This window comes from Mus caroli, unplaced genomic scaffold, assembly GCF_978045245.1.
Source record: "Mus caroli unplaced genomic scaffold, Mus_caroli_1 scaffold_4, whole genome shotgun sequence".
Lineage (NCBI taxonomy): Eukaryota > Metazoa > Chordata > Mammalia > Rodentia > Muridae > Mus > Mus caroli.
This window is the reverse complement of record NW_028227259.1, coordinates 37397330-37419695: the sequence shown is the minus strand read 5'-3', so window position 1 is coordinate 37419695 and position 22366 is coordinate 37397330. Positions and strand designations below refer to the sequence as shown.

The 22366-nt window shown below is 48.0% G+C and overlaps 1 protein-coding gene across 1 annotated transcript in view; it reads right to left on the bottom strand.

Moving 5' to 3' along the window:
• Positions 1–5197: 5197 nt before the first annotated feature.
• Positions 5198–22366, bottom strand: part of Htt (huntingtin) — a 143619-nt gene continuing 126450 nt past the window's right edge. The window contains exons 54-67 of the mRNA XM_021163625.3: positions 22183–22283; positions 21086–21240; positions 20559–20698; positions 19581–19663; positions 18014–18144; positions 17759–17888; positions 16794–16949; positions 13320–13510; positions 11422–11536; positions 11106–11319; positions 10668–10773; positions 9331–9493; positions 8984–9144; positions 5198–8067 (exon numbers count right to left, since the gene is read on the bottom strand). Coding sequence (XP_021019284.1) covers positions 7854–8067; positions 8984–9144; positions 9331–9493; positions 10668–10773; positions 11106–11319; positions 11422–11536; positions 13320–13510; positions 16794–16949; positions 17759–17888; positions 18014–18144; positions 19581–19663; positions 20559–20698; positions 21086–21240; positions 22183–22283 — 2060 coding nt within the window. The 3' untranslated portion in view covers positions 5198–7853. The remainder of the gene's footprint in view (positions 8068–8983; positions 9145–9330; positions 9494–10667; positions 10774–11105; positions 11320–11421; positions 11537–13319; positions 13511–16793; positions 16950–17758; positions 17889–18013; positions 18145–19580; positions 19664–20558; positions 20699–21085; positions 21241–22182; positions 22284–22366) is intronic.

The following is a 22366-nucleotide window of genomic DNA, read 5'->3' as shown; positions in this document are numbered from 1 at the left end:
GGTGGGGACAGGCAAAACATCAAGAGGAGGGGTTAATATGCCCACAGGGCTAGGCAGGGACCTCAGGCTGAGGCGGCAGCAGAGCAGGAATGTAGAATGTGGAATCTGCAGAGGGGAAAGTTACCACAGGGCATCAACAGCTAACATCTGGAAGGCAAGTCACAAATGAGACTACATGGACCTAAGACCCTCATGCTAGGCTGGCTGTTGTGGACACACAGTCTAGTCTGATCCTAGACTCTCTGGGCCCAGTACACTCTATTGGTAGTCATGCCTGGTCCCCAAACAACTAGCTAAAACTCTCTGGTCAGCAGAACAACAGTGGTCATTGTTGGCTTTCCCCCTGCCTGATCAAAGATAGGAAGAACTTAGCCTGGAGAAAGCAATGTCTCTGGGCTTCCTGTGTCCACTGTAAGGAGCATAGTCAGTAACTTACTGGGTAGGGGCAGTGACCTGAGTTCCAATCCAAAATTAGAAATGAAAAGAAGGCAGAGGGTAGCCCCTGGAGGTCTTGCTGTCACTTCATAGGTTCAGGTCAATGTCAGGCTTCCTCTCTGAACCTTGGGAGTCACTTTGGGACTTCCTACTGCTGAGCTAGCAGACAGATACCCACGATTGTTCCATTTCTCCTAAAAGAGTACCCAGAAGGTCTGCAAAAACTCCTCTTCCTGCCAAAGTCAGATAGATAACTGAGCATGCCAGGCATACTACTGGCCTGCTGGTTCGTTGCTGCCCCCTAGTGCTAAGCATGGAACCTGGGTCTGGTTCTCAGAGCTCAGTGCCTAGAAACTACCTCCTTCCTCCGGGAAGGACCCCCTGTTCTTTAGGCTCAGAAGATTGATCCTTGAGGAGCAGGGCAACTAGAAACCTGCCCTACTGCCTCCACAGACAGCATCTCCAGCTAACAGGGAAAGACAACACAAGGACAACCTGGGGCCTAAAAACTCAGTATGTATATACTAGGCTGGCCCTGTCTCTGCCTCCTGAGTACTGGGATTAAAAGAGTATTGTCACTATGCTTAGCTTGAAGCTGCTAGCTTTTAAACCTAGGTCTGTGTGACCTTAGCAATGGATTCCAGCCTCAGTGTCCTCATCTCTGTACTAAAATAACAAGAGCCGGCTAAATGACTATAAATGACTTAGCAAAATGTTGGCCTAAGGGATATGGGGAGGTCCTAGGTCCCCATCTGCCATCTCTTAGTTCTTTCTACAAATTTCCTTAGAGTGTCTGGAGAGTTCAAAGCCAGACCAGTGGCTATCTGTTGGCTAATGGATATCACTGCCATTACTCAAGGTCCTATAGTTAGATGGCTGCAGAGGAAAGATCTATAACAGCTGCTTGCCCAAGTTCCAGGATATAGAAGGCACCAGAGCCAACCTGGCAGGAGCTACTCCATACCAACATAACACTTTGGTTGACACCTAGATGGGGGTAAGATGGACTCCCACCTCCTCTTCTCAGGCATGTGGGCATCAGCAGCCCCAGGTACAAAGTGGCCTCTGTGGAGGCACCTCCTAGAGCAGAGTCCTTGCCTGGCTTCCAAGGACAAGAATGAACAGTTGTTTGTCCAAGCCTCAGCTGCCCCTACCTAGGGTGGGACATTTCCTATTTCTATTCAGGGTAGAGTTCCATACCTTGACACAGCTGCATGGCCTGCTAGGACCCTCAGTTGTCACAGGATGAGAAGGTAGGAGGCTGAGGACTAGGTCCCCAGTAGAACCTGAAGGGAAAGGGGGCAGGTCAGCTTTAGAAAGTGTCTCTTAAGAGAGGCCAGGCACTCTGAATGGGGTCAAGACTGGTTCTGTTGTGAGCTGGTGAAACCTACTTAGGCTCCCTGGGTTTGGTTTCCCCTCTACATAACGAGTCTGGGGCTAATCTGAAACTTGTATTTATGGAACCTGTTCAGGATGCAAGAAACCAGGCCTGACCAGGGTGATAGCAGCCAAGCTCAGCCTATATGGATAGAAGCCAGAGTAGAAAATGACCAGTTTTAGTTGGATGCCAGGTAAGTTTTGAGAGGACTGAGCCTGTACTGGTGGGAGACATTTAGGGGTTGAAGACTTGACAAAGGCCTGGAAGTATATGAAATGTGTGTACATGTGACAGTGGCCAAGTACAGCCTTGACTAAGGTAGTAGGACATGGGTCTAGGAAGCTTTGGAGCACTAAGGCGTTTGAACTGCCCTGGGTGGTTAGTAAGGCACAGCTATCTCTGTGGTGGGTAGTGAGAGGGGTTATGACCTACCTTAGAATTGGATTGTCACAGCAATTCCTGGGGCCTTGCAACCTAGCCTGGGATAGAGGCCTGGGCAGCTAGGTAGTTTGGCTTGCACGTTAGACATTGCTATCACATGTCAATAAGGAGTCCAGACTCTTAACCTTTAACACTCTGCCTTTGTGGCCAGCCCTTCCCACCCCAGCTATGTCCCAAATGTCCACCCCGAGCTTTAAGTGAAGCAGGCATCTCTTTCAGGACCACAACTTGGAGGAAGATGAGACTCAGGCTTTTAGGGCTAAGGATGTGTGTGGATTCCAGGAAGGTCTCAGTGATTCTCAAGTACCTGGGTCCACCTCTACTCATGAGCCTTCCCTGGGCTACCCAAGTAGGTCTTCTTGATTTGGTTGAGCTTTGCCACCTTGTATGGAGGTGAGGCTCACACCCTAGGAAGCCTGGATACAGCTCCAGGAAACTTGGACCCTGTCCACTCAATATGTAGACACACATGGCCACAAATGGCACACATACCATGACCACCCATCCCTGTATTCAACACAATCAGGCTCCTTCTTCAAGCTCCTTCAGAATGCTTTTTGGAAAAACTGGAGACAAACACCACAATGAGGCTGAGGGGTACCTCAAGTCATGTGCTCCTACATTCCCCAGGCAGGAGGGCTGGACTTGCTATGGTGAGGGCGTGCGTTCTGCTTTAGTGGCTAGAAGGAATAATGTGCTGCCAATACCCCAGGGAGGCTTACCTTATCCTTTCTGGAATACCACCCATGCCTGTTAGGTCAAAGGTCTGGCTATCTACCAGGAGGGCAGAGGTACTTCATTTTCCTGAAGTGAGCAAAACTCAAGTGTTGATGAAGATCTTTTTGTTTTTGTAGACAGGGTTTCTCTGTATAGCCCTGGCTGTCCTGGAACTCACTTTGTAGACCAGGCTGGCCTCAAACTCAGAAATCTGCCTGCCTCTGCCTCCCAAGTGCTGGGATTAAAGGCGTGTGCCACCACGCCCGGTGTTGATGAAGATCTTAAGGGCAATATCACCATAGTCCTAGAAAGGACTGCTGTGGTAGATTCAGAGAGTTGAAGCAATGACATCCACGCTACCATCAAATGCTTGAGTTACCGGGCAAAGACCTAAACCCAGTGGGGCACCTACCAGGCCCTTCCTGCCAAAGGTTCATTATCTTGTACAGAAAACAGACCCTGTGCCATGTCCTAGAAGGGAGAGTGGCATGCGCTGGGCTCCATAAGACTCCAAGAGTTATCCTGGCACTAACGTCAGGGTCTGGTGGGCTGAAGGACCAGGTAGACAACTCCTGCCTCACAACTGAAACTTGACAGGTCTTCAGAAAGTATTCCCCAAACAGCCTTGTTCCTGCAGGTTTAGCCCAGATACTAAAGAAGGGACCTGGTAAGACAGGCAATGTCATAGACAAAGTAAAAGAAGTTGTAACCTAAAAAGGACAGGGTAGGTGTTGCAGACACACCAGGACAAAAGTGGAAAGACCAGTCATGTTGAAGGGCAGAAGGGGATCCATGTGGATCAGAGCATGTCCAGAAAGGCAGAAGGGCTGGTGGACAGCATGCAAAGTCTCCAAGGACTAACTGTGTCCTGTGTGAGGACAGAGCCTCACCACCCCTCTAGAACCCTAGAGCAATGTGTGGAAGCTGAAACAATACCTAGGATCTCACACAACAGGCTTAAGATGCCAATAACTATGAGAACTTGGCACACCATATCTCCCAGACAGGGAGACCACTTCAATAGGGTCTGCGAATACTCCTAGGCCTGGTCCCAATTCCACACAGGCACACAGGCTCATTCTATACCTAGTATTGCCTGATCTTTAGTGTCAAGATGGCTGCTGGTAGTATCCTTGCCCCACTGGAGAAGCAGGATGCTCTCCTCAAATGCTAGAAAGGAAGTTCTTATAAGTAAAGCAAGCCTCAAACAGCAACAACAGGTGGTTTAATCGCTTCTTTAATTCAAATGTACAATATCTGCAATTTAAAAATTTTAAATATACATTTCATGTCAGTCCTTCCTTTTGGAAATGGACAGCCAGGTCTAGGCTGGGCTCCGGGGCATACCCATCACAGCCCTCCTAGTTCCCAGTGAAGCCCATGGCATACAGCAGCAAGGCTTGGACAGGAGCCCCCTAGAATGCAGCCAAATCTCTGCAGATAGGTTTCTGCCACCTATTATCTTACACCCAGCTTGTGGCAAGGGTGTTTCCAGAGACACTTGAGGGGAGCAGTTCCTTCGATGGCTCTAGAGTGTGACAAGCACACATGGAGGGTGGCCCTGAACCTTGATATCATCTTTAGTTGTCACACTGCTCAGCACTGGTTCTTCTTTCCTGGAGGCTCCAGACCCACTGAGGAACAATTCTTTTCCCAACCATGATATCCTGAGCCCACACCCAGCATCAGCAGCTCAGTGTCTTCGACTCCCATATACCAATCCCTGGAGGACAGCTTCATGCCTGTCCTGGTAGCAGCCATGATCCTAGTGCTCAATGCTGAGGGAGGGAGGGAGGGAGGGAGGGAGGGAGGGAGGGAGGGAGGGAGGGAGGGAGGGAGACTGTGTGGGGAAGGATGCTCACAGTTGGCAAGGAGACCAACTCTGCAGCCCCACAATGGGAGGCAGGACTCCTTGTGATGTGGCTGTGAGACAAGCTATTGCTGTATAAAACCTGTCCCATGAGCCAGAAGCAGAGCTGCTTCACTCACTCACGGAAAGGTACTTCCTGCCAGGGAAGGCGTCTGTTAGGATTGGTCCCTTCCCTGGCACTGCATTCTACAGGGCGTGAGGTGGTTCCACTCCAGTTCTTCCCTCCTGAAGGGTACATGTGCAGACAAAATGAGAGAACCATAAAGGGCACTTGGCAGTGGCTAAGTCACCTACATGTCAAGGGGGCCATCAGTGGGAGGGAGGGAGGCACATTTTGGAGAAGAAACATGCTGAAGTGCATTGCCAAAAGTTCTACCCTGGTTTTATTAAAATCTTTCCTGACAGTACCACCATGGAAACAGAAACAACATCCCACCTCCTACCCCCAAAACCTCATAGTCAAAATAACTTGTTTTTAAATAAAGCTTGGAAATCTTTAGATTTTTGAGGAATTTGATAAAAAGTTTTGATCCCGCCTGCAGTTAGACAGGTGGGGCAATGTGTCCAGTGAGACTTTAATGAGCTATGGACTTTTAAAAATTGAGTCCCATTCTCAGATGCTAGACTCACAAAGCTGACTGTATGTGGCAGTTGCAAGAAAAATCTGCTTTCAGAAAAAATGGGCAGGCATTTTTAGAGGTCTTGCATATATCTTTGAGGATTGTGTGTGTGTGTGTGTGTGTACACAAATACATACCTGCCTGTGCCCAGGTGCATCTCTAGGTTGTGGCACCCATGAGCAGACAACAACCTTGTGGCAGAAGCTGTCCTTGCCCGATACTAAGAATTGTTTCTGATCACACTAAACAAGAGGCCAACTAAACTTGAGGTTGAGCTCACCGATATAACCCCCTGATGAATGGCTCTAGATTTTATATTCAGTTTCCTATGAACATCTGCCATGAGGAGTAGTCAGGCCTGCACCATGCTCATCTCAGAGCTGTTGGACCAACCTCAGAGTGTGGCAGCAGCACTGTAACAACTTTCACATGGTCCCCGAGCACTTCTAGGAGGGAAATTGAGGGTGACAAGAAGAAGCCCTAAATCAGCAAAGGGGCATTGGTGAATTTCTTTCATTAAAATTCAGTAGCTTCCCTTAACGTTCTCTTGAAAGACCTAATCCATATCCACTGTTCCTGTTACCACGCCTTGGGGTGGTTTTTGCCAGGGCAGATAGGAGGAGAGTCAGGCCAAGTGTGAGGCTCCCCACAACCTGTGTTTGGTAGGGAACCTTGCATCCCAGCAGCAAGGCTACTTGTCATGATGGAAAGACAGAAGGAAATTCAAGGGTCTCAAGAAAGCAATCCATGGACTGAAGCACAGTTAGCTAACCACAGGCTGCAGCTCTTTCCTCCTGTGTAGCCTAGAAACATCTCCAAACTAATCTACTCCCTACCCCACAGCTGAGAAATACAGATGTGACCTAGCAGAACAGCAGAGAATCTGCTCGGCATAGAGTCAGACAGCAGACAGAGTTCCCAAACCAAGCCAGGAAATGAAGGTAACTCATTTTCACTAACGTGACCTGGTTACTCTGGGCTTGGGCTTGGGAAGAGGTGGCTCTGACTAGCATGGGAAGCTGTCTAAGGCCACAGGCTGACCTGATTTTGAACCTTCCCTTTGGTGCCTCATCTTGTCAGTTGAGTCCTCCCTGGGCTCTGACAGGCATAGGTCTGTACTCTACTGGGCTGACAGAAGGCAAGATGGGAAGGGGCAAAAGAGGCTCTGGGTCCATTCTTAACTGTTGCTAGGACACTAAGCTTTCCCTTGACCATGAGAAACTGAGAAAAACCAACAAACCATAGCTCAGAGACACCTTTGGGGTAACCAGGTCAGCACTTCTCAGGTCCCAACCATGCAGAAGATACAAAGGGACAGACAGCATCCACAATGGTCAGCTGGTGTGTGGGCAGGCTACAGTGCAGGTCAGCCACAACCAGGGATGAGGTTATTGGGATAGCCACTTTGGGTCCAGCAGATGCTGTCTCTACCCAGGCTGAGAGACTAGGAGAGTGCATCAACACCAATGAGGAGATAGCTTGACAGTCATGCCTGGGAAGGGGAGAGGAGGGCAGCTGCCACAGGGCAAGCCTCTTATAACTCTAACAGTGGAAGTCAGTTCTTCAGTTCCCCAGTTAGGCCAAGGCAGGATTCTCACACAGGCAGTCAATACCAACCCCTCTCTCTGTGCTGGCTTAATGGAATGCATAAGAACAAGGAGCTGTGTGAAGTGCAAGTGCCACAGGGTGTTGGGAGGGCTACAGGAGGGACCTGCCCGACTAGACTGAGTAGCTACAGGAGAGGGAGTGGCGGCCAGAAGGCCCATCCACTTCCATAAACTTTGTCACATGCAGCACAGGCCTTGCCAAGTCACACACTTTACACGGGCATAGGAAAAGTTACATTAAAATTAATCTCTTTACTGATATAATTAAATTTTAACTCCTGAGAAGAAAACACAGAAAGGAAAATGGTGCTGGACACCTGGCAGCCCCAGTTCCCAGCCCCACACACCATTCATTTTGTGTCCAGACACTGGTGTGGCAGGTATGCCTACTGGATAAATGTGGGAGGGAGCTCTCCAGCCCAGTAGAGCAGGAGGGCTCAGAACCATCTGGCAAGAGCTAGGACTTCTGATCCACATACCAGGGCAGCTGCAACCTGGCGACTATGGCCAGGGGAACACTAAGAAAAAGACAAACACCTGGTCAACCTAGCACTGTCACCAGTTGCAGCGAGGCCAGGACCCAGGATTCAGGCTCAACCCCAACATAGTGCATGTTCCCTGCATAGCCCTCATTGCAAAGCACTCCTGCCATTGCCTGGCTGTCCACTTGACACAAGTGGAAGCCTGTACGGCCAAGGCAGCCCCAGCAGAAGCTTGGCACAGGCTTCTGGAGGCTCAGGCCCCAGCAGCTGCCTTCTTTCAGCCTTTTGTCCCACAGGCACTACTCAGCAGGTGGTGACCTTGTGAACATTTTGCAAACAAGCAAGCAGCCTGTGGTATGGACTTCCTGGTGCCGCCACCACCTCAAACACAGACTGGAAAGCCCTGCGGTCGAATTCCTCCTCTATCTGGTGTCTGTAGAAGTCTGTGGCAACCAGGCAGAAAAGGTTCACATCCACCTGTTCCAGTTTGCCCATCCTGCTGATGACGTGTGGAAGGCTGGTAGAAGAGTTAAGGACGAACGATGGCAAGGGTGGAAAGACAGCCTCCCCAAGCAGTTCCCCTCCTAAGTCCACCAAGAGGCCCAGGGAAGACTGAGGGCAACCAAAATAGAGGGCAGCCTAGACCACATTAACAGCAGCAGTTGCCTGTAATCCTTTCCCAGCTGCAGCTTGCTGTCTGCCCAGGAGGACAGGGGTGGGTAGGCAGAGAGGCCCAGGAGCCGTGCAGTGCAGACAGGATGCTGGTTCCCAGTGCTCTGCACAACAGCACTTACCTGGGCTGTGCTCCCCACACAGTGCTAGTGGCTGGTGTTCCTGCTCACACTGCTCCAGTGCAGGGAGGGCAGAGCTAGCTAGCACCCTGCCTGCAAGGCTTTCCCAGTACTTAGGGTGAGGCTGTACTGTCACCACCAAGACAGCTTTGCTGCTAGTAACTCTCGTGGTCTACTGAGAAGGAGGCTGCCAAGAGGAACTCCTGGCATCACTGTTAGGGCGGGAACTGCAGCTTTACTTACGGCTTTCCCCAGGAGAGTGACCACAGCATAAAGATGAGAGCTAATGAGAAGCAGCATTGAGAAAACCTCAGAGGGACAGAGTATGACAGATGATGGGGCAGCCGCAGGGCCAGTGGCTGGCTGGCCTGAGCTGCCCTGCCTCCCTTTGGACTTCCCTTTTCCCTCAGCAGTAAAACTGCCATAAACCCTGGCTGGCAAATGGCTAGACCTTCTGTTTCGTGTCCCTGTCAACATTTTAGGGAAGGGTAAGCATCTTAGGGAAGGGTAAGCATCACCTTGATACCTGTGGGGTTCTTGTGTTTTTGAGACAGGGTTTCTCTGTGTAGCCCTGGCTGTCATGGAACTCACTCTGTAGACCAGGCTGGCCTCGAACTCAGAAATCCATGGAAGGAAGGATACATTGCAGAAACCCATGGGCTGGTAGATGCGCTAACAAGGAAGCAGGAGAGGCTCCACATGGCCATGGCAACTGGAGTTCTTTGTGTGAAGTTGGACAGGGACAGCATGACCCAGTCCCGGACCATGGATGACTGCCCAGCACTGTGCAGAGTCTGAAAAACCTAGGGACAAGAGAGCCCTGAGTACAGGGTCAGACTGTGGGGTAGGGTGAGGGGACTGGGGCCACAGCTGCCACTCATCTTAAAGGATGAGTCTAGCCCTGATGACAGGCCTACGGCAAGTGTGGGATTGGCTCCCCCTTCCTCCTCCTGCTCTGTCCTTACCCCACAAGGCAAGTACACCCTCACCTTGTAAACTACAGTGGCCATGAACTGTGGGTATGGCTGCTGATTGGACAGGAACTCTCCAATGACTTTGTTCATGACATCTTGAGGTGGAAAGAAGTCATCTAGGAACTGAGGCAGGATCCTTGCCACAACCCTGGCTTCACAGGGAAATCCCTTGCGGATCCTGAAATGAGAGGAGCTGATCTGAGCCTCAACCTGGCTCTTGGCTTCTCAACCCTGCCCATAGAGCCATCATGGACCAAGGCTCAGAGGTCCTTGACCCACAGGGATGTTCCAAGTGGGGCTCAGACCACAACTAGGGTATGAGTTTTAAAAGCCAAAGATGATATCCAGGCTGTCCTTTTGCTGTCCTGATTGATCTGGGCACAAGGTGATCTTTCCCACTCTGGGGAGAATAATGCAGTTGTGGGACAGCCCTGTAAAGGAATAGCAGCAAAAGGGTGGGGTGGTGACATTACTGAAGAGACTCTCCACATCAAAATGTACCAAAACTTTTCACTGTTGCATGTCCTAATACCCAGAGTACTACTGTCAATCAGCAACTTTTCTTCTCTTCAAAACTGGACGCCCATCTATGCTCCTGCTGATTCTTCTCTCAACATCCAACACTTTACCCTTACCTCAAAGTACCCAAGGAGCTAAAGGGATCTGCAACCCTATAGGTAGAACAACATTATGAACTAACCAGTACCCCGGAGCTCTTGACTCTAGCTGCATATGTATCAAAAGATGGCCTAGTCGGCCATCACTGGAAAGAGAGGCCCATTGGACTTGCAAACTTTATATGCCCCAGTACAGGGGAACGCCAGGGCCAAAAAGTGGGAGAGGGTGGATAGGGGAGTGGGTGGGAGGGTATGGGGGACTTTTGGGATAGCACTGGAAATGTAAATGAGGAAAATACCTAATAAAAAGTATAAAAAAAAAAAAAAAAAGACCGCTGACCTATGATTATTCCACTAATGCCACACAACTGTGGTATACAGCTGAGAAGTACACAAGTGACTCAGACCCTTAGCTGTGTCTCCTTCCTGTGGATATGGCCTGAGCCCCACCACAGCACTTGGCTATACTCCAGGAGTGTCTATTTCCTCAGCAGTGGCCTATGGGATCCACCAGGGCAGTGGTTTGGTTGTACACCTGCATGGGTCCAGTTGTCCCTGAGTCTGGTTTGCAGGTGGTGCTCTGTGAATATGCATACACTGGAAAAATGGCTGCAAAGATACATTTTAGAGTTCAAGAGAATGAACAAATACACACAGAAGGAACGGCTCTGGCTGTGGCTCTAGGGCAGTCAATGACTACTGAGGTTAGAGGTGGAGATTTGCTGCATGTCTTACCTATCAAAGAGAACAGACACTCGCTCCATAGCTACAATCACAGACTCGCTGTCAGGTGTAGCAGGGCTGGGGTCAGAAGCTCTGCCTGGACTGGCTTTTTCCTTTCCTGAAACAAAAACACTAAGTAGGCTACAGAACAGAAGCCCAAGAGTTTTGAAATCTGCACTCAGTGGCTCAAACAGGACTTTACCAGATAGGCAGAGATCCTTCAAAAGCAGGTGATTACAGTCCCTAGCAAGGCAGGACCCAGCCCAACTTTCTTGGCCAGAGGCAGCTCTGATACCAATACTTGGTGGTATCATGTGAGCTACTCTCTTGCCTTGAGCCCTAAATTTCTGGAAAGGTGACCAGGATGTCTTAGGGCCACACTAAGACTGCCACACCATGAGGACTGGCTTGAGTCTTTGGGTGAGTCTATGACCCTTACAACTCACTCACCTGTGTACATGCAGGTGAGCATCAGGCCTAGGGCTGCCATGGCCCTGTGTGGGCTTTGTACATTCACTCTGTCCACACTTAGCTTGACCAAGGACTCTGTGTCTAGCCGAGAGAGCTGCTCAGACAGCAGGAGCCGCTCCAGACCCCGGAGGGCACAGTGGTAAATGATGGAGGGGGTGGACTCCTCACTTCCAGACAGCATTACTCCACACATCTAGACAAGAAGGAAGGCTTATTCTTATCTTCCCCAAAAGCACAATGACCCACTGGTACAGTTTATATGGTAACCTGCCTATGTTCAATAGAGCCCTCTTACCTGTATCACAGATGCTGAGAATTCTGGTCCCACATCCAGAGGGTAGTTTTCCATCAGGTAGAAAGCAGTGGCACACATTACCAGCACATGCTGCTGGCTGTGAATGTTCACGCAGCTAAGAATGGGAGACAGTTATCATACCCAGTCACATACAGCAGCCCCTGCCTGTCTGCAGAGGGGACAGTTTTAAAGCATTATCCACCCACATCTATTGAGTACAGAGCTCTGGGTCATGTCAGCTTCTCCAGGCCTTTTCACCTGGATGGCCTAGGGATTACACTTGTCTCCAGAGCTGCCTTAGCTTAGCATGCCATCTCCAATTCTGTATCTGTCCATAGACCACTTCACTCTCCCTGAACATTCTTCATGTTCTTAGTCAGGATTCTTCAGGGTATCTGTTTGCTCCATGCATTTGCTAACTTGTAACACTCTAACTCATGGGATTTCCAGTTGGTGCCTCTTTGCCCAATGGCAGCAGTAGGGACCTGGCTGGAATATGAGTTAGACCAATGGCACCATAAACAAAGGAGCCACACTCTATCTCGTCTACCCCCCTTTCAGATCTGTTCAAATGACACTGCCACTCCTAGGAAGTGGCCACTGTTTTGTACAGGACCCTCTGTCCTTGCATTGAGCAGGGTCTATGTGATGATCTGATTTGGACTTGTAAGCTCCTCCTACCTGTCCTCAGTCCTCTGTGTCCTCTTCATGCCTTAGCACAGATTATGATTTCACAGAACCTACGCAAATCTGCTCCACACCAGGATGTGTGATCACAGGGGCAACGGGTGGCTGCTTGCCTACCCTGTACATAGTAGGTTACTATTCAGCTAGGGACTACAAGGAAGGCTGGCCACAAGCCACTATCTCTGTTCCAGTTCAACTTGCCACTGCCTGTTGGGCCCCCAAAATGCACTTCTGTTCATCTGTCAGAATGCCACCTCCTCCCAGTAGCTATGTCTGTCAGCCTAAGACTTCACCATCTCCAAATTTACTCTCCACCTCTCAATCTACAATCCTGTCACAGAACACCTGGCTTTTCCTCCAAGTCCCTTTGCATCCCTAGCTCATGCCTTTGATTGCCTAGCTATGCTCCATCACACCACAACACCTCCTTCTGCTTCCAAGATAGAGCTGTGATGGACCCAACGTATTTTCAAAAGGACCAGCAACATATCCAGGTACAACTGCATGTGAGCTGTCTTTAGGGGGAGGTGGGAGATCAGAGCAGGGAAAAGGGCCTCACAGGAAACAAAGGTGCTGATCATAAACTGAAGAGGAGGCTGAGTCTGGCAGCAGGGGATAAGGCTGCTATCCACACAGCAGTGTGCTAAGTGCCAGGGGAGAGCAATGCTAGGCAGGACTTTTCATCTTGCTAGAAAAATCCAAGAAACCATTTGATGTAGATTTGTGTCCTGTGTCTCGTAACTACTATTTCTCCTGGGTCTCCTGTCTGCTACTTACCAGGACCTGGCATACACTCTGTTACTCTTTTTGGGACAGGATCTCATCTGTAGCCCTGGCTGATTTCAAGCTTATGTCAATTTTCCTGCCTTAGTTTGTTTGTTTCTTTTTCTTTTTTTTTTTTTTTTGGTTTTTTGAGACAAGGTTTCTCTGTATAGCCCTGGCTGTCCTGGAACTCACTTTATAGACCAGGCTGGCCTCGAACTCAGAAATCCGCTTGCCTCTGCCTCCCGAGTGTGGGGATTAAAGGCGTCCGCCACCACCGCCTGGCCTGCCTTAGTTTCTTAAATGCTGGATCATAAGCATTTGTTACCATGTCTGTTCTGGCATATACTTTGAAAATCAAATTGGAGACTTTTATTTTCTTTTCTCTTTTTTATGTTTTTGTTAAGACCACACCAAAGCCTGTAGCACACCCAACCAGTCCTACTCACTGGGCTATTCCTTTGAGATTGGACAGCAGATAGTCACTAACAACTGGAATGAGCTGCTTTGCAGTATCATCCAAGAGGTCACACTCCAACACATAGAGGATGCCGTGCAGGGCTCCGATCTGGCTGGGCAGGTGGCTGCTCCTCAGTGTGCTCTCCAGTAGGCGGCTGACTGGCTCTGCCACAGTTTTGTCCTGGATACAAGCACAGACATGAGCTGTTGGAGGCAGACTGATGGCTGATTGCCAACAGCCTGCTTCCCTGAGGTTGAAAGAGCCTAGCAATAGTTGAGCACATAGCAGAGTCTACATAATGGTTGAAATTCATCCAGGAGATGGTGGTGTACAGTGCCAACCCTATCTAAAAACTTCAAGTTGAGAGAGGGTTTACCTTAGGAAGAAAATGTGATTTGTGCCCACACTTACTTTCTCTCTTGGAGCTGTGGTCTGTGCTGGGCAGTGGGTGTTCCTGTAACCTGCTACTTCTAACAACCCTGAATTCTGAGTTCTGCTGGCCCCTGTAGGAACAGCTCATATATGTTGTCTGCTCCTCGTCTACCTACCGGATGATTTGTGAACTGTATGACTATTTAGGAATAGTATTCACACTGGTTTTCTAGGCTTTACCCAGGAACCTTCTCCTTCAACTGATTTTTGCCTCATGTCTCTTCACTATAATAAACCTTGGTCTGGATCCTCCGTTGGTAGTTGTGAAGCTCCTGACATTAATTTGTGCTAACCTTGACTGACATGGTATCACTTCCACTAGGTTTTCTAAAATGTGGGAGTACACACCTTGAAACATGACTCCTTCAGCACTGAAGACTGCTGTTGTGTTCTGCAATCCAAGGGCAGCATTTCATTGTCTGACTGTGCCCCACCCCCAGGAAAGGTTGGCTAAGGACTCGTTTGATCTCATGATGTAAGAGGCCTTCTGGTCATCTAGCCCTCCAGGGGGGGTCTGTATCTGATGGTGTCAGGCTAAAGAGGGTTAACAGTCTTTTCCAGTTACTTCCTTCTCATCTCCATTCCCAGGCTATCCCCATTGAGTTGTGAGTCCTTCCTAAGGACAGTACAACACAGGGCTCTGGCCACACTCCCGCAAACACAACACCAGGATATGTTGTTGAAGGCTGCAGATCTAATGATGGGCAAAGAAAAGTGACAATTTGACACATACTGTGGAACACTGTCCTCTGGATATGACATGGTTATGCATTCTAGAAATCAGAGGAGCTGGGATTACCTGTATTCCTACCAGACTCTCCTAAACACAGGATTCTAGTGTTCCCTCATCAGATGCTGCACACGATCCTGCCCCCACTGCACCTGGTCTTGGGAAAGGTGAAGTGAAGGAGGAGACTATGACTCTATTTATGTAGCTTTGGGGGTATCATAACCCATGCCGTGGTAGAATTTTTTTAGTATGCAGCTGTTTTGGAGTCCCTCAGCTCCAATAAATAAGCCTTCACTCAAGTTCCTATGAGGAAAGCCAATAAATATACTGATTCACAAGCTGGGCTTGGATCATCTGTAGCGCATCTGAGGTGAACGTCCCTTTCCCCTGGAAAGGCAATGAACACAGCTTGTAGCAGCACAAGACAGGCTGGAAGCCTCTCAGAAGACAACTGCCTTCAAGCACAGCTGCTTGTATACACAGAGCTGGGAACTGGAGCCATTTGCCATTCTGCCTTGGGGTCGTTTCTTAAAAATGATCATTATTTATTTGCCTGATGCATTTGATTTACATTTTGCCTGAGGAACTTGGGCTTGAGCACAAAACCACAGTTACAAGGAAAGTTAAGCCACTGAAGCCACCCCAAGAAGGAAAATGGACCTCCCACAAGGACACAGTCCTGACAGCACCCAGAGGGCGCCTGCTTTGAAGAGTGTGCTCACACAGGGGGACTAAGTGCTCATTGTTCCTGTTCTCTGGATGGTACTATGGCCACCCATGCTGTATACCTGTTCTAGCCCCTAGGTTCAGTGACAACAGATTCTCTAGCAGAGCAGTAAGGAGAGGTGGGAGTTGTGCTGTGCCGTGATCTATGTGTACTGCTGCTCTGTGAGACTGCACAGGGTTACACAGGTATGTAAAAGATGCCATCAGATAATTGTGGCTGCAGTGATAATAGCACTGTCTTACTAACAAGAGAGGGCATGGCACATATGACCCATGGGAAATGGGCCCCAGCAGGCTCTTCCACACTACTCCTGCCAGCAGTCCTAACTACTTCACACATAGCAGCCACTCACGTGTCTATGAACAAATAAGTTTCCTTATTAAAATTACTCTTATTTTTATATGTGGTATACGTGTATGTGTCCACACAGTAAATATGCATGTGTACCTGTAGAAGTCAGAAGACGGAGTCGGTTATGAGCTGGCAATGTGAGTGCTAAGAATGAACTCAGATACTCTGTAAGAGAACCAAGTGCTCTTAACCATTGAGCCATCTTTCCAGTCCCTAAACAGTTTCTTATGTTATCACAAAATTGGATCCCAGGAAACAGAGATTAAAAACATGGTAATTTTCAACATTTAATGATAACATTTTAACATAATTTAAAAACACAATAATAATTTAACAGTAAGTGACAGGACAAAAGAGCCAATATCAACAGTCTAAAGTCTGTCCCCTTTCCTGAGTGTTGCTGCCCTCCAATATGCTCAACAAGAGGCAGAACCCATAGGCGATTATTTTCACGTGTATGTCTGAACCACGTTTTGAGAAGCACCTAATAATATGTACATATGAAAGACAACCAAGTAACCAAGTAGTACTAGCTAAATGCTGATAACTCAGCAGCAGAATAGTAGGAAATGCTGATGAGCTGGAGAAGCTAGGAGGTGCACACCAGGCATCCCGGAGCACCTTGATTTGGGGCTTCCCAGTCTCGAGAACTATAAGCAGTTCATATTTGTTGTTTATTTACCCTGTCTAAGGTGTTTTGTGACAGCAACACAACTGGACCAAGAAAATCATGATGTTAAGGATCAAAATCTACATTTCCCAAAGTAGAAGTGCAAGGTTACTATGACAACAAGGTCACCAGGGAAGCCTGTGTAGGCTGAGCAGTACAGTGGGATCTAGACCCCACCAGAGAAATGGAGTGGGGCTGCCAAGTGACAGACTGGCAGAAGAAGTGAGACCCAGTTTCACTCTGTGCTGTCCTAGTGCTACCACACCTTCTGTATTCTGGAGAGGTGCTCACTGTAACAGCATACAGTGTGCCAAGGGAGACAAGTGCTCCAGCTATGCTCACCACATCCCAGTCTCTGTGGGAACAGCACCAAAAGGCACTGAAGTCTTTTAGCTGACCAGAGCCATGGTCCACATGTGCCAGAGAGCTTGGCTTGGGACAGGACTCTGATCTAATGCAGATGCATGTAGCACATGTGACCAATACAAAGTCCCAAAGCAGTGCAGTCCCAAGCAGCTTCAATGGGGGCAGCCTCTGCACTACCCTCACTCACCATTCCAAGGACAGCAGCTGCCTTACAGGTGGCAGGCACCAGGTACTGAATGAGGATCTCATCTTCTGAAGGGTGCACTCTCCGTAGTTCTGTCAGCGTCAGATACATCATTTCAAACTGGGTACGTTCGGTGAATAAGTCTGACACTACAAGAAGCTGGAGACATGGAGAATCAGAACAAGAATTACACCTGGAGGGATGTTAGAAAGGCAGCCTAAAATGTGAGCCCCTGTGTAAGTTCTGGGAACAGATCCGGGTCCTTCAGAAAAGCAGCCGGTGCCCTCTTAACTACCACTCTCCAGCTCCCTCTATCACTTTCAGAAGACCAAGTCAGTATCTTAGAGCCTTTCGATCCAGCCCTGACGATATTGAAAGATGTCACTGACGACCCTTTGTTTGGGACTGTCGGGAACAGTGGAGCAGTGAAGTACAATGAGACTACTACTTATCTGACATTGCTCTTCTGAACCAGTGCTTCTAGGAAAGTTTTGGCTTAGAAGAGTAAGGTACACAGTTGTTTGTTACTACTCTGGAAGAGAGAGACAAGCTGGGTCTCTGGAAGGCACACCACTCACTGGTGTTACATTTGAGAGTATTTACCTGATCTGGATCTGAAAAAAAAAATATCTATTTTGCCGCCAACTTCAAACAATCTGTCCCTCCATACCTGGGAGGCCTGCAGGAGTCCTTTACAGGCTTGAGACATTAGAGATGAGGTGTGTATGTGTCTATGTGTGCGTATCTGTGTGTGCTTGTTTATTTGTATATATTTGTGTGTGTATGTGTCTGTGTATCTATTTGGTGAATGCATGGCACATGTGTGTACTTATGTATATGGTATCTGGTGCATATAGGTGAAGTTTGTGTAATGTGTCTGTGGCTTGTATTTAGTACACGTGTGTGCATATGTGTTTGTGCATGGTGTACAGATCCCTCTGGGTGAGTGAGGGGGAAAGCAAACTTACAGATCGAACCACTTCACTGATCAGGATGACGGGGGTCCTTCTGGCTGCACTGGATGGCAGGATCCATCGGCTGTATAATTCAAGCAGAAACTGCGAACAGGAGTGAATATCAACCCCAGCACGGTGTTTTCTGCAGAGTGTGAAACATAGATATTTTCCCCATACAGAGATGAGAGGTTAGCCTCAAGAAGGACCCCAAATAAGTGACTGAGAAGAAATTTCAAATTTCTTATTTAAAAAAAGAAGCCAGTAAACCTGGAATTGACTGGAGACACAGGTGGTGACGTTGGCGCAGGGACATCAGTTTCTTCTTCCTCTTCCTCATCCCATTCCTCCTCTCTCAGGGGTGTGATGTTATTTCCTAGCCACACGGAGTGTATGGACACCTGTCATAGAAGCAGGCACCAGAGATAAGGACATAGGTAAAGGCCTCAGGTTCTTCTTGGGTAGGTACAGTCCGGTCCTCCTGGTCTGAGCAAATATGGCCGCTGTAATGATTCACTCAGACCCACATGTTACTATTAGTGGAACCCCTGGGTAGTAAGGTAAAGGTTCTAAACTGTTGGCAGAAAAACTCTGACCTCAGGTTCAAAGCCTGAATGAGTGTCTGGAGAGGGTATGAAGTAAAAGCAACACCAAAGAGTGACACTAAGTGCTTCCAAGTGACAGCTGACCACACCCTGGAGAGAAGGGCCCATACATGGATTTTATACACCTGGTCCACTCGTTTGTGTTTTCCAATTAAAAAACCTGATTTTCTGGGCTGCTTGGTTACAGAAATTTCTCCAAGGATGCAGAAGGTGATGTGTTTGTTTTAGGAAGGTATAAGGGGCAGCCAAGAGCCCCAAGCTCCTAAATGTAGTTGCAGATGAAGTGGTCTTTGCATTCTCAGGATGAACAGTGACTTCCATTATGATTGCTCCTCTACAAATCCTCCTGCATTTTTCCTTATGATCTCAGATCTCAGCTTCAGTGAAGGCAAGCAGTGAGCTGTGACTCCAGGTGCCAGTGTTCTCCACGCCCAGCCCCTTCTACCATCTTTTTCCCCAAAATGGAGTGGCAGGGCAGCTGGCGTTTTTTTTTTTTTTTTAATAGCTGGCAGATATCCCAGGCAAGGCAGGGCTAGATCTATACTTTGGCCCCACACAGTCCTACTACATTCAGGTTGCAGACATTGGAGCTGGCCTTAAGTACTGAAGGAAACAGACAGATGAGTTCAACACAGCCGTAAGGGACAATGTGACAACAGGGACATGGAACCTAGAATATGATCATGTGCCCAGGAGCCCCAGGCATCTTACACTTCACCTCATCTTCAGAAACACCGCATCAAAAGCACATCACATTCTAACCACCATGTGTCTTAACTTAGGGTGGAAGTTGCTCTGTAAGGTGGGAAGGCACAGAAGAGTTTGTCTAGAAAGGCAGCAGGCACCACATCTCCCTGACCCTACAGTCAGTAGCTGTCAGCTATCCCTACTGTTCTGAATGAAGGGAACTGTCCAACTGCCAGCTGCCTGCTGAGCTGGACACTTAGCTACCCTCTCAGCTAGCAGCCAGGAAACTTTCAGTAGTGCATCTGCCTGACAGCTCTCAGCTGACTCCATTCTCTCCTCTCTGACCTTTCCTGCTTCTTGTTTCTCTCCTGTCTCACAGGTTTTATAAACATCTGTATGCTTATATGCAAAATATATTAAAATCTAGAATAAAGTACATAAATAAAAACTTTTCTCTGAATGTGGTATGTGGCTCAAGCTCAAAGTGGTTATAATTCCAGCCTACAGTCCTTATAGAAGGATGTGGATTGGTAAAACTGACCTACCTGGCCCAGCTTGTAGCTCATGTTGCCTGGCTCCCGCTCTGGGTTGATCTGCAGCAGCAGCTTGTCATGGCTGATAAGAGCACCTGTCAAACATCAGCACAGCACTGCATGAGACCCTGCTCCTGCCTGGACAGATAGTTGCCCAATGAGACTGCTCCCCACAGGCAGGATACTCCAGCTATGCAGAGGCAGTAGGTCTTGGAATACTGTCCGTTTGCAGCCTGTTGAGCTGTCAGGCAACTAGTTTGCAGTGGGCAAACTAGACTATCTCTTCTTTGATGGCTGCCTCAAGTTAACTCCATTGGATCTCACACTGCCCACCTTCCCCCAAGGCACTCTACTGTCCTCCCCACAGCTGTACTCTGAGCTGCTATGCCATCTATCCACACCTCTCTCAAGACGCTCCAGAGTAAGTATGCCATTTCTCACCCATGCTACTTGCCCAGAAAGAAGCTCCTCAAGGGCGGTCTAAGTCTCATGAGTATTTACAGTCTCAGTGCTCTGTTTAATTCAAAGTTGCCAAAACCGTTTTGGGATAAATGACACACTGCATTTCCATACACAAACTTTCCCAAATAAAGTCTTCAAGGTACTTAAATTTACTACAACAAACAATTCCTAAAACAATTTAGTAATTATGAGATGGAAGCAGTTTGTACAACAATAACATAGTGGGGACAGGAAAGGAAAGGGAAGGTGGGCAAAGGGAATGGTAAGGAGGTTTTGGAGGTGGCTCATTCAATATACACTATGTGCTTGTATGAAAATGTCCTTATGAAATACAAAACTTTGTACAATTAACACACACAATGGAAAGAAAGTGCTTTTCATTTAAGTGAGGTGATACACCCTGATGCTCATGGTGGTCTAGACGAAGCATGAGACTTGTGAATGGGGGCAATACACTCAGCATGAAGCCTCCTTGTTAAGCCACAGCAAGAATGCCAGCCACACTATTGTTCTAGCTTCTTCCTGTACCTGTAGTAGCTGGTAACAGAGAAGGGACAGGATCCCATGCCTGGTGAGAATGGTGAGTGGCAGTATTCTCTCTTTGGGAAACCATCTCTTGGATTTCTTGTTCTACAATCCCTCTGATCATGCTCAGCTTTCTTCCAAATCTAAAATTTAGAACCAAGGAAAAAACATGTTTGCTTCCTTCAAACATCAGAGAAGTGAAAGCCACCAGGACTTATCTTTCACTTGCCTGAAGCAGCTGGTTTAACAAAAAAACGAACCCTTCAGTAGGTGCTCATTCTTGACCCACAAGTCTGAGCCAGAACACCCAGTGAAGCCCATAACATATCAGACTAAATTCTCAGTTGTCACCATTGACAAAAATCCCTTTTGGATCTGTATCTCAGGGCAAGGCCACAGACACAAAAATTAACAGTACTGAGAGAACCAGTAAGAATTAATACATCAATTCTTATAACAAAGGAGAGGGCTAGGGGAAGTGGGCTATCTCACCATCCTCTGCATTGGCCCACATAAGAACTCAGGCAAACCTGGTATCGAGAGCCTTCAGTGGCTTGTTCCGGGGCTGTTGCTCCAAGCAGCTTACAGCTGGATTGCCAGCCACAGGCACGGTCATTGCACTGAGCACTAGAGAGGTGATGGCCTGCACAGCCAGAACATGGATCTGGGTTCTTTCTGTGTCTTCCTAGAGGAACAGTCCACACATTGACAACATGATAAGATACCAACTACTCATCCTGCCTCTAATTCACACAGTGCCCATAGGCCACATGGCCTCATACAGGAATATCAGATCACTTAAGAGCTATGGCTTCCCACAGCCAGGGTCTTAAGTCCAAGTTTGCTCAGCACTGGTTATACCTACACACCTGAGACTTGGAGTATCCAAATGTTTGGCATAGAACTCCAAATAGAAATTTACCTTGGAGAAAATTGTTCTTAAATTCTATCATCATTTTAGAACACTGCCTATGGCAGCCTGGCAGTTACAGATGAGTTTGAAGATAATACTGATGACCTGTGATCTATATAGATTCACCTTCTTATCTGTCATTTCCACAGTTTACTACATATTTCTTAGGATCAAGGGCTTATATCCCAGTACTTTTAACACCCAGAACCTCCTTCATTTTACAAAGATATGGTGGTTATTCATGTCATATTAGCAAGGTGTACATTAATACTAACAAAGCAATTAAGCTAACAAAGTAAAACCTATAAGATAGTTAAAACAAACAAACAAACCACCACCACCACCACCACCACCACCACCACCACCACCACCACCACCACCACCAAAACCCAACCAAATAAGTACATGTGCATGGCCTAGATTCATTGTCTTTTTTGTTTTAGCTCAATGACATTCTTTCAGATCGTGGTAAGTAAGTAAAACATAACAGTACTGAAGAACCAGCTCATTGATCATCAAAGTGGAATGTATCATAGTGAAAGACACACCTAGCTACTGGAAGCCTCAGTCTCCAAGCCTCTCAGGGCATTTGTCTTTACTCTGTACCATCAGTTGGCACATGATCAGCCTGTTTTTCTGTTTCAAAACACAGAGTCACCAGCTTTCACAGCTATAGGATTCCAGTTAGCCACCCCCTAGTTATGGAAGTCTCACCTCTGGTGGGCTCTCTTCCTGTTCCATCACCAGGGGCTGAGTCACCAGGACACCAAGGAGGGTGGCCCAAGTTTCTTCGAACTGGGTACGACTGGTCCACCCTGGGAATCAATCATTACATTAGTTTCCTGACTCCCCAAACCCACAAGGAGACACTGACGATGTAATCCCATCAGTGCTGCTC